The 12460-nt window shown below is 44.2% G+C and overlaps 1 protein-coding gene across 1 annotated transcript in view; it reads right to left on the bottom strand.

The window, feature by feature from the left end:
* Window positions 1–12460, bottom strand: part of memo1 (mediator of cell motility 1) — a 42529-nt gene that overhangs the window by 11283 nt on the left and 18786 nt on the right. Inside the window, exons 2-7 of the mRNA XM_070440038.1 lie at window positions 10950–11031; window positions 10638–10706; window positions 10081–10193; window positions 7045–7156; window positions 3100–3242; window positions 2763–2843 (exon numbers count right to left, since the gene is read on the bottom strand). Of these exons, the coding sequence (XP_070296139.1) occupies window positions 2763–2843; window positions 3100–3242; window positions 7045–7156; window positions 10081–10193; window positions 10638–10706; window positions 10950–11031 (600 nt within the window). The remainder of the gene's footprint in view (window positions 1–2762; window positions 2844–3099; window positions 3243–7044; window positions 7157–10080; window positions 10194–10637; window positions 10707–10949; window positions 11032–12460) is intronic.

Raw genomic sequence — 12460 nt, 5'->3', positions numbered from 1 at the left:
TGACTTATTCTTGCCTCCTCTAGAAACCTAGACCTTACTTCTGCCTGCCTCTAGAAGCTAGACCTTATTCTGCTCCACTAGAAACTAGACTTACTGCCTCCACTTGAAACTAGACTTATTCTGCTCCTCAGAAACTAGAGCTTATTCTGCTCCTCTAGAAACTAGAACCTTATCTGCCTCCACTAGAACTAACTTATTCTGCTCCTAGAACTAGACTATGACTAGAACTAGACCTTATTTCTGCTCCACTAGAAACTAGACTTATTCTGCCTCTCTAGAAACTAGACTTATTCTGCCTCACTAGAAACTAGACTATTACTACTAGACCTTAACTGCAAACTAGAACTATATTCTGCCTCCACTAGAAACTAGACTTATTCTGGCCTCCTAGAAACTAGACCTTATTGCCTATTACAAATGCCTTCTGCTCACTAGAAATAGACCTTATTCCTGGCTCCTCTAGAACTAGACTTATTCTGCCTCCACTAGAAACTAGACCTTATTCTGCTCCCTAGAAACTAGAACTTATTCTGACTAGACTACTTATCTCCTGAACTAGACTTATTCTGCTCCACTAGAAACTAATTTTTGCCACAGAACACTTATTCTGCCTCCACTAGAAACTAGACTTATCTGCCTCCAATAGAAACTAGACCTTATTCGCCTCACTAGAAACTAGACCTTAGTCTGCTCCACTTAGAACTAGACCTATTCTGCTCCACTAGAAACTAGACCTTATTCTGCTCCAAGAAACTGACCGCCAGAACTTATTCTGCTCCACGAAACTAGATCCTTATTCTGCCTCCCTAGAACTAAGACTTATTTGCTCACTTAGAACTAGACCTATTCTGCTCCTCTCAGAGAACTAGACCTTATTCTGCCTCCATCTAGACATCATCAGAACTAGTTTTCTGCTCTCATAGAACTAGACTTATTCTGCTCCACTAGAAATAGACCTTATTACGCCTCCACTAGAAACTAGACCTTATTCTGCCTCACTAGACGACTTATTTCTTCCTCTAGAAACTAGAGCCTATATTCTCGCTTCTCTAAGAAACTAGACCTTATTCTGCCTCCTTAGAACTAACCTTATTCTGCTTCCACTAGAACTAGACCCTTATTCTTCAGACTACCTCCTCTAGAACTAGACTTATTCTGCATCCTCACTAGAACTAGACCTATTCTGCTCCTAGAACTAGATATGCTCACTAGATAGACCTTATTCTGCCTCACTAGCAAACTACGACGCTATTCTGCTCACTTTAGAAACTAGACCTTATTCTGCTCACTATGAACTAGACTTTTCTGCTCTCATAGAAAACTAGAACCTATCTGCTCCACTAGAAACTCAGACCTTATTCTGCCTCCTCTAGAAACTAAGACTTATTCTGCCTCACTAAGAAACTAGACTTATTCTGCCTCCACTAGAACACTAATCGATAAACACTTATTCTGCCTCCACTAGAAATAGACCTTATTTTGCTCGCACTAGAGAACTAGACATTATTCTGCCTCCACTAGAAACTGACTTCTTTCTGGCCTCCACTAGAAACTAGACTATAGAAATCTGCGCTTTCCTCTAGAAACTAGACTTATTCTGCCTCCTCCTAGAAACTAGACCTCTCTCTAAAGAAACTAGACTTATTCGCTCTGATACCTTCGCCCACTAGAAAACTAGACCTTATTCTGTCTCACTAGAAACTAGACATTATTCTGCCTCCATAGAAACTAGCCTTATTCTGCTCCCTAGAATGAACCTTATTCTGCTCCCTAAAACTAGATCAAACTAGACCTTATTTGCCTGCCACTAGAAACTAGACCTCTATCTGCCTCACTCTAGAAACTAGACCTTATTCTGCTATGAAGACTATTCGCAACTAGAAACTAGACTCTATCTCTGCCTCCCTAGAAACTACGATTTATTCCTGCCTCACTAGAAACTAGACCTTATTTGCTCACATGAAACAGACTTATTTGCCATCCACTGAAAATAGACCTATATTCTGCCTCCATAGAAACTGACGACTTATTCTGCCTCTTTACTTAGAACTCGACCTTATTCTGCTACACTAGAAACTAGACCTTATTCTGCATAACTCAGACCTATCGACTAACTAGACATCTCTCATTAGAACTGACCTTATTGCCTCTAGAAACTAGACCTTATTCTGCTCCCTAGAAACTAGACTTTAATACTGCCTCTCTTAAAACTAGACCTTATTCTCTCCTAGAACTAGAACTTATTCTTCATACCTAGACCTTAATTCGTCTCCACTAGAAATAAGACTTATCGCTCCTACTAGAAAACTAGACTCTTCCTTCTAGAAACTACGACTGCTCAGAATAATAGCCTCGTCTGATACCCCTAACAGTTACTATATAACCTAACACTGGAGAGACAAGAGAGGGGGTTTAGAACCCAGTCTGAATCCCTAACAGTTAACTATATAACTAACACTGGAGAGACAGAGAGAGGGTTTTAGAACCCCGTCTGATACCCCTAACAGTTAACTATATAACCCTAACCTGGAGAGCAAGAGAGAGGGGTTTAGAACCAGTCTGATACCCTAACAGTTAACTATATAACCCTAACACTGGAGAGACAAGAGAGAGGGGTTTAGAACCCAGTCTGATACCCCTAACAGTTAACTATATAACCCTAACCCTGGAGAGAGAGAGGTGGTGATGTCTCAATTATATACATGGAAGGAGATGAGGGGTTTCATGTTACAACTTAGTAAGAACTGAATATCAAAATGTGTTAACCATTTTATCAAGGTGTTCAATGGATCTGTGGATCTCTCCTTGAGCCTCGTCATAGTACGTGTAGCGGAACCGTTGACCTGTGGGAAGGAGGTAAAGACATTAAGTCAGGACCAACCGTGGAGGAGAGGGTGTTTTTTCAGGGAGACAGAACCATTGTTTCTATATTTAGAACCACTTTCACACGATTGTCCTGAAACAAACTTCTATTCACATGGCCTTTCCAGCAACGCTTCCAGCAACTACGGTGGATGGATGTATAACCAGACTAGCTCAACTCAGTAGTGTGAACAGCGTTTAATATATTGATATCTACCAGTCCTGTTCAGTACGTACCCCAGTGGCAGAAGTCCGAGGAGATGATGAACAAGTTGGAGGGATCAGCCAGATACCTGCTGAGCAGTTTCCCATAATCCTGTTCTTTAGACTCACTGAGGGCTCCCACCAGCACCGGGACAATGCTGAGCTCATCTTTATGACTGCAGTAGGAAAGGGAGACAACACATTACAAGTCTGTATGGGTGTGGTGCGCAAGGGGGCAGTTACCTGACCGAGATGGTAGAAGCTGTTACAGGGACTGAACACGTATAATAAACCAACCAAAGGTATCTGTATTAAACCCACCTAATAAAACAGTGTGTGTGTGTGTGTGTTAATTAAACCCACCAAATAAAATGGTGTGTGTGTTAATTAAACCCATCAGTTTGGGTCTAGAGTGTCTCCCCCTTTGAAGAGGGGGATGACTGCGGCAGCTTTCCAATCTATGGGAATCTCAGACGATACGAAAGAGAGGTTGAACAGGCTAGTAATAGGGGTTGCTACAATTTCGGCAGATCATTTTAGAAAGAGAGGGTCCAGATTGTCTAGCCCGGCTGATTTGTAGGGGTCCAGATTTTGCAGCTCTTTCAGAACATCAGCTATCTGGATTTGGGTGAAGGAGAAATGTGTGGGGGCTTTGCGGAGGTTTGGGCGGGTTGCTGTGGAGGGTGCAGGGCTGTTGGCCGGGGTAGGGGTAGGGGTGGCCAGGTGGAAAGCATGGCCAGCCGTAGAGAAATGTTTATTGAAATTCTCAATTATAGTGGATTTAATCGGTGGTGACAGTGTTTCCTATCCTCAGTGCAGTGGGCAGCTGGGAGGAGGTGCTCTTATTCTCCATGGACTTTACAGTGCCCCAAAACTTTTTTTGAGTTTGTACTACAGGATGCAAATTTCTGTTTGAAAAAGCTAGCCTTAGCTTTCCTAACTGCCTGTGTATATTGGTTCCTAACTTTCCTGAAAAGTTGCATATCATGGGGGCTATTCAATGCTAATGCAGAACGCCACAGGATGTTTTTGTGCTGGTCGAGGGCAGTCAGGTCTGGAGTGAACCAAGGGCTATATCTGTTCCTGGTTCTACATTTTTTGAATGGGGCATGCTTATTTAAGATGGTGAGGAAGGCACTTTTAAAGAATAACCAGGCATCCTCTACTGATGGGATGAGGTCAATATCCTTCCAGGATACCCGGGCCAGGTCGATGAGAAAGGCCTGCTCGCTGAAGTTTTCAAGGGAACGTTTGACAGTGATGAGGGTGGTCGTTTGACCGCAGACCCATTACGGACGCAGGCAATTAGACAGTTATCGCTGAGATCCTGGTTGAAAACAGCAGAGTTGTATTTGGAGGGCAGGTTGGTCAGGATGATATCTATGAGGGTGCCCGTGTTTACGGATTTGGGGTTGTACCTGGTAGGTTCATTGATAATTTGTGTGAGATCGAGGGAATCAAGCTTAGATTGTAAGATGGCTGGGGTGTTAAGCATGTCCCAGTTTGTCACCTAACAGCACGAGCTCTGAAGACAGATAGGGGGCAATCAGTTCACATATGGTGTCCAGGGCACAGCTGGGGGCAGAGGGTGGTCTATAGCAAGCGGCAACGGTGAGAGACTTGTTTCTGGAAAGGGGGATTTTTAAAAGTAGGAGCTCAAATTGTTTGGGCACAGACCTGGATAGTAAGACAGAACTCTGCAGGCTCTCTCTGCAGGAGATTGCAACTCCGCCCCCTTTGGCAGTTCTACCTTGTCAGAAAGTGTTAAAGTTAGGGATGGAAATTTCAGGGTTTTTGGTGGTCTTCCTGAGCCAGGATTGAGTCACGGCTAGGATATCCGGGTTGGCAGAGTGTGCTAAAGCAGTGAATAAAACAAACTGAGGGAGGAGGCTTCTAATGTTAACATGCCTGAAACCAAGGCTTTTACTGTTACAAAAGTCAACAAATGAGAGCGCCTGGGGAATAGGAGTGGAGGTAGGCACTACAGGTCCTGGGTTAACCTCTACATCACCAGAGGAGGAGTAGGATAAGGGTACGGCTAAAAGCTAAAAGAACTGGTCGTCTAGTACGTTCAGAGCAGAGAGTAAAAGGAGCAGGTTTCTGGGCACGATAGAATAGATTCAAGGCATAATGTACAGACAAAGGTATGGTAGGAAGAGAGTACATTGGAGGTAAACCTAGGCATTGAGTGACGATGAGAGAGATATTAATATGGAGTTGGCCAAGAGCATTAGTGAGCTCTGGCGATTAGTCCTGGCTCACAGTCTGGGGTTCCAATTCATCCCAAAGGTGTCGATGGGGTTGAGGTCAGAGCTCTGTGCAGGCCAGTCAAGTTCTTCCACACCGATCCCGACAAACCATTTCTGCATGGACCTCGCTTTGTGCACGGGGGCATTCTCATGCTGAAACAGGAAATGGCCTTCCCCAAAATGCTGCCACAAAGTTAGAAGCACAGAATCATCTAGAATGTAATTTTATGCTGTAGTGTTAAGATTTCCCTTCACTGGAACTAAGGGACCTAGTCCAAACCATGAAAAACAGACCATTATTCATCCTCCACCAAACTTTACAGTTGGCACTATGCATTGGGTCAGGTAGCGTTCTCCTGGCATCCGCCAAACCCAGATTTATCCGTTGGACTGCCAGATGGTGAAGCGTGATTCATAGCGCCACAGAATGCGTTTCCACTGCTCCAGAGTCCAATGGCGGCGAGCTTTACACCACTCCAGCCGACGATTGGCATTGAGCATGGTGATCTTAGGCTTGTGTGCTGCTGCTTGGCCATGGAAACCCATTTCATGAAACTCCCAACAAACAGTTATTGTGCTGACGTTGCTTCCAGAGTCAGTTTGGAACTCGGTAGTGAGTGTTACAACCAAGGACAGATGATTTCTCTGCGCTACGTTCTTCAGCGGTCCGGTTCTGTGAGCTTGTGTGGTCTACCACTTCACGGCTGAGCCGTTGTTGCTCCTTGAAGTTTCCACTTCACAATAAGAGCACTGAGCACACAATAATAACAGCTGACCAGGGCAGAAATTTGACGAAATAATAGGCCATTCTAGTAGCAATGTTTGTCTATGGAGATTGCATGGTTGCGTGCCCAATTTTATACACCTGTCAGCAACGGTTGTGGCTGAAATAGCAGAATCCACTAATTTGAAGGTGTGTCCACATACTTTTGGCGATATTGTGTATGCGTGTCTATTAAGCCAACCTGATAAAAGGGCGTGTCTATTAAGCCAACCTGATAAAAGGGCGTGTCTATTAAGCCAACCTGATAAAAGGGCGTGTCTATTAAGCCAACCTGATAAAAGGCGTGTCTATTAAACCAACCTGATAAAAGGCGTGTCTATTAAGCCAACCTGATAAAAGGCGTGTCTATTAAGCCAACCTGATAAAAGGCGTGTCGATTAAACCAACCTGATAAAAGGCGTGTCTATTAAACCACCTGAAAAAGGCGTGTCCTATTAAACCTAAACGCTGATAAAAAAGGCGTGTCTATTAAGCAACCTTGGATAAAAAAGGCGTGTCCTATTAAGCCAACCTGACAAAAGGTGTGTGTGTTCATATAGTGGGTCTATTAATTGAGCATGCAGGCCTTACTCATAGTAAACAACCATCAACACGGCATAGTAATGACTTAAACCGTCCTGCAACTGGGGGAGAGAGAGCGCCTAACAAAATGTCAACGCAAACCAGGCATGAATCCCTGCTGGGTCCCACCTCCACCAGGCAGACAGGCCAGGTCTGTTACTGTACTCTACTGATGGATGGTGATCCCTGCTGGGTCCCATCACCAGGCAGACAGGCCAGGTCTGTTACTGTACTCTACTGATGGATGGTGATCCCTGCTGGGTCCCATCACCAGGCAGACAGGCCAGGTCTGTTACTGTACTCTACTGATGGATGGCTAGTGATTATTGAAGCAGACGACATTTGACAGGTCCTTTTTATCTGCAGTGTGTTACTCTGTCTTACCTCTCCATGGCTTTAGCAGTGTAAGGCAGATGCATTTCAATGCTGTGCTCATCCTCGTCTGTCTGGAGACTCATCCTCTCAAACATCCCAGTCTTCCAGAGGTCAGCATAGACTAGAGGGAAGTGAGGATTCAATATACACATTCATTATTACAGGCCAACTGAGGTTAGAATTAGCATATTACAACGAGTCATTAGTTTAGACACTAGGGGTGTAACGGTACATTCATGTGTACTGAAGCGTTCTGTAACAGGGACCCGGGTTCGGTCCGCACTGTGAACACAAATGAATACATAAGAAGAACACTAGGCCTGTGGGCCACGACTACACTACCGTTCAAAAGTTTGGGGTCACTTAGAAATGTCCTTGTTTTTTTTTAAAAGGAAAAGCACATTTTTTTGTCCATTAAAATAACATCAAATTAATCAGAAATACAGTGCAGACATTGTTAATGTTGTAAATGACTATTGTAGCTAGAAACGGCAGATTTCTTTTATGTAATATCTACATAGGCGTACAGAGGCCCATTATCAGCAACCATCACTCCTGTGTTCCAATGACACGTTGTGTTAGCTAATCCAAGTATATCATTTTAAAAGGCTAATTGATCATTAGAAAACCCTTTTTGCAATTATGTTAGCACAGCTGAAAACTGTTGTTCTGATTAAAGAAGCAATAAAACTGGCCTTCTTTAGACTAGTTGAGTATCTGGACTGGAGCATCAGCATTTGTGGGTTCGATTACAGGCTCAAAATGGCCAGAAACTCGTCAGTTTATTCTTGTTCTGAGAAATAAAGGCGATTCCATGTGAGAAATTGCCAAGAAACTGAAGATCTCGTACAACGCTGTGTACTACTCCCTTCACAGAACAGAGCAAACTGGCTCTAACCAGAATAGAAAGAGTGGGAGGCCCCGGTGCACAACTGAGCAAGAGGACAAGTACATTAGAGTGTCTAGTTTGAGAAACAGATGCCTCACAAGTCCTCAACTGGCAGCGTCATTAAATAGTACATGCAAAACACCAGTCTCAACGTCAACAGTGAAGAGACGACTCCGGGATGCTGGCCTGATCAATTTGATGTTATAAAAAAAAAAAAAAGTGCTTTTCTTTAAAAAACAAGGACATTTCTAAGTGACCCCAAATGTTTGAACTAGAGGTCGACCGATTAATCGGAATGGCCGATTAATTAGGGCCGATTTCAAGTTTTCATAACAATCGGAAATCGGTATTTTTGGACACCGATTTTGCCGATTTTATTATTATTTTATTTTTTGAGACCTTTATTTAATCTTTATTTAACTAGGCAAGTCAGTTAAGAACACATTCTTATTTTCAATGACGGCCTAGGCAGAACGACAGATTTTTAACCTTGTCAGCTTGGGGGATCCAATCTTGCAACCTTACAGTTAACTAGTCCAACGCAATAACGACCTGCCTCTCTCTCGTTGCACTCCACAAGGAGACTGCCTGTTACGCGAATGCAGTAAGCCAAGGTAAGTTGCTAACTAGCATTAAACTTATCTTATAAAAACAATCAATCATAATCACTAGTTAACTACACATGGTTGATGATATTACTAGATATTATCTAGCGTGTCCTGCGTTGCATATAATCTGACTGAGAATACAAGCATACAAGTATCTAAGTATCTGACTGAGCGGTGGTAGGCAGAAGCAGGCCGTAAACATTCCCTGTGTTGGGCTGACTACAGATGGATGGACCTCCAGGGTTACTGAGGTACTTTACATTACCCTGGAGTGGAGATACACCCTGTGTTGGGCTGACTACAGATGGATGGACCTCCAGGACTACAGAGAGGTACATTACCCCGGAGAGTGGGATATGAGAAGTAGCATGGTACAGATACGCCCCCTTTATGAGAGTCACAAGTGTACAGCTTTTAGTCTTTGTCAGAAAAACATTCCAACCTAAACGCATGCATATTGCACTTTATTTCAGTGTTGTTGATGAGTAATCGTGTTTTCACAATCAGGAATACCAACACTTTGTATTCTCTTAAACTAAAATTAACTACAGTAACTTTTGGCATTTAATTTTCCCGCTGTACCGAAACTGAACCGCGATCCAAAAACCGCAATACATACCCGGACCGCGATCCCAAAACCGCAATACATACCCGGACCGCGATCCCAAAACCGCGATCCCAAAACCGTAATACATACCCGGACCGTGATCCCAAAACCGCATTACATACCCGGACCGCGATCCCAAAACCGCATTACATACCCGGACCGTTAACCCAAAATCGCAATACATTCCCGGACCGTTAATCCAAAATCGCAATACATTCCCGGACCGTTAACCCAAAATCGCAATACATTCCCCTGGACCCTTTAATCCCAAAATCGCAATACATGACCCGGACCGCGATCCCAAACCCAGTACATACCCGGACCGTTACACAAAATCGCAATACATACCCGGACCGCGATCCCAAAACACAGTAATATCCCGGCCGCGATCCAAAACCACAGTACATACCGCGGACCGTTAACCCAAAACCGCAGTTAATACCCGGGACCGTTACCCAAAACCGCAGTACATACCCGGACCGCGATCCCAAAACCGCAGTACATACCCGGACCGCGATCCCAAAACCGCATTACATACCCGGACCGTTAACCCAAAACCGCAGTACATACCCGGACCGTATGTTTGATGAACCGTTCCACCCCTACTAGACACACTGCAGCTTGTTTGGAGATGGTTGGTCGACTGAGGACATTTACGTTTCCCCCCCCACACGTGTCAAGCTTCACAGTTTAAAGCAAAATACACAGAAATATCAAAACAAGGTTCTTAGGAAAATTTGAAAATTACCCTTCTGGTCAATCCGGAGATTGCCGAGCGGTGTTTTTAAACCTCAGCAGAGGACAGGGCACAGAATGAATGAATGAATGAATGAATGAATGAATGAATGAATGAATGAATGAATGAATGAATGAATGTATGTATGTATGTATGTATGTATGTATGTATGTATGTATGTATGTATGTATGTATGTATACCTACCATTCTGGTCAATCCTGAGATCGTAGAGAGGTGTTTTATAAACCTCAGCAGAGGACAGGGCGCAGCGGGACAGAGGAACATGGTGAGACGGGCCCAAGATGAACACCCTGCGACTACAGGGGGAAGAGAGGAGTCCGTCACCTCACTCTGTCACCTTTACCTCCCTGACTCACATTAGCATAGCAGCTCAATGGACCCAGTCATCAGGCCACTAGTAGCCTCGGCCGAGCAGGCTTCGCTCACGCAGTTCCAAGGTGAGGCTGTGACAGAGGCTAGGCCAATACTGCTAACTACTCTCTGTCTGAGGTAACTAAGGGGCAGATAGTTCCTTCAGGGTGAAACAGGGCAGGCAGATCTAAGGTTTGATAAAGGAGGGAAAATGTAGAAACGAAGAAAAAAAACAAAAAAAACAATACATTTTAAAACATCTAAATTTCAAACTAATATTATGATACTTTACATGGAAATTAATTTTGGTTACTGACAAAAGTTGTTTTATTTAGACAATTCCCTGAACATGTTTTAAGTAACTAAAGGAGACATGGTAAATGACTTACGTAATAGAAGGATCTATTTGTTTGTAGGCGTGTGCAGCACAYGCACCGCAGTAGGAATACCCAGCATGCCTGAAAACACACATGTCCGTTAGCAGGAAATGACATCACGGCAGGCCACACACACACACCATTACAACTGGAATAATACAAAAACATGACATCCTTTGAGGATGTTTGACCTCCAACAATACAAAATACATTTTAGTCATTCATACACCGTTATCAAATCATATTTACAGTGACTCTTGATGACCAAGATGAGGCCTTTTTCACACGAATATTATAGATATTATAACTATCAGTGGTGCTTACGGTGCTATGATGGCTCTGGCAGGGCCGATAGTGGATTGTGCTTGAGACAGCCAACCTTCTAGTTGTGTATTTAGCTGGGAGCCTGCAGAAAAGGGAAGAGGTGGGAAACAATTTTAAGAAAAACATTTCCCACGAAACGGTTCTTCTGCTGTACCCAATCACACTTATACAGAGCCTTCAGGAAGAATTCACACCCCTTGACTTTTTCCACATGTTGTTGTTGTTGATGTTGTTGTTGTTGCATCCTGAATTTAAAATGGATTACATTGAGATTGTGTCGATGGCTTACACAGAATACCCCATAATGTCAAAGTCTAATTGTTTCATATTCAATGAACCATAAACAATTAATGAACATGCACCAGTGGAACGGTTGTTAAGACACTAACAGCTTACAGACGGTAGGCAATTATGGTCACAGTTATCAGAAAACTTAGGACACTAAAGAGGCCTTTCTACTGACTGAAAAACAGCAAAATGAACGTGCATGAACGTGCCTTAGGCATGCTGCAAGGAGGCATGAGGACTGCAGATGTGGCCAGGGCAATAAATTGCAATGTCCGTACTGTGAGACGCCTAAGACAGCGCTACAGGGAGACAGGACAGGCAGCTGATCGTCCTCGCAGTGGCAGACCACATGTAACAACACCTGCACAGGATCGGTACATCCGAACATCACACCTGCGGGACAGGTACAGGATGGCAACAACAACTGCCCGAGTTACACCAGGAACGCACAATCCCTCCATCAGTGCTCAGACTGTCCGCAATAGGCTGAGAGAGGCTGGACTGAGGGCTTGTAGGCCTGTTGTAAGGCAGGTCCTCACCAGACATCACTGGCAACAACGTTTCCAATGGGCACAAACCCACCGTCGCTGGACCAGACAGGACTGGCAAAAAGTGCTCTTCACTGACAGGTCGCGGTTTTGTCTCACCAGGGGTGATGGCCGAATTTGCATTTATCGTCGAAGGAATGAGCGTTACACCGAGGCCTGTACTCTGGAGCGGGATCGATTTGGAGGTGGAGGGTCCGTCATAGTCTGGGGCGGTGTGTCACAGCATCATCGGACTGAGCTTGTTGTCATTGCAGGCAATCTCAACGCTGTGCGTTACAGGGAAGACATCCACCTCCCTCATGTGGTACCCTTCCTGGAGGCTCATCCTGACATGACCCTTCAGCATGACAATGCCACCAGCCATACTGCTTGCTCTGTGCGGGATTTCCTGTAAGACAGGAATGTCAGTGTTCTGCCATGGCCAGCGAAGAGCCCGGATCACAATCTCATTGAGCACGTCTGGGAATGTGCAAGTAGAGATACTGGGGTGCAAAGGATCAAAGAAAATAAAAAATAACAATATGGGGATGAGGTAGTTGGATGGGCTATTTACAGATGGGCTATGTACAGGTGCAGTGATCTGCTCTGACAGCTGACGCTTAAAGCTAGTGAGGGAGATATGAGTCTCCAGCTTCAGTGATTTTTGCAATTCGTTCCAGTCATTGGCAGCAGAGA

Source organism: Salvelinus sp. IW2-2015, unplaced genomic scaffold, assembly GCF_002910315.2.
Source record: "Salvelinus sp. IW2-2015 unplaced genomic scaffold, ASM291031v2 Un_scaffold2147, whole genome shotgun sequence".
Lineage (NCBI taxonomy): Eukaryota > Metazoa > Chordata > Actinopteri > Salmoniformes > Salmonidae > Salvelinus > Salvelinus sp. IW2-2015.
This window is presented reverse-complemented; position numbering and strand designations above follow the sequence as displayed.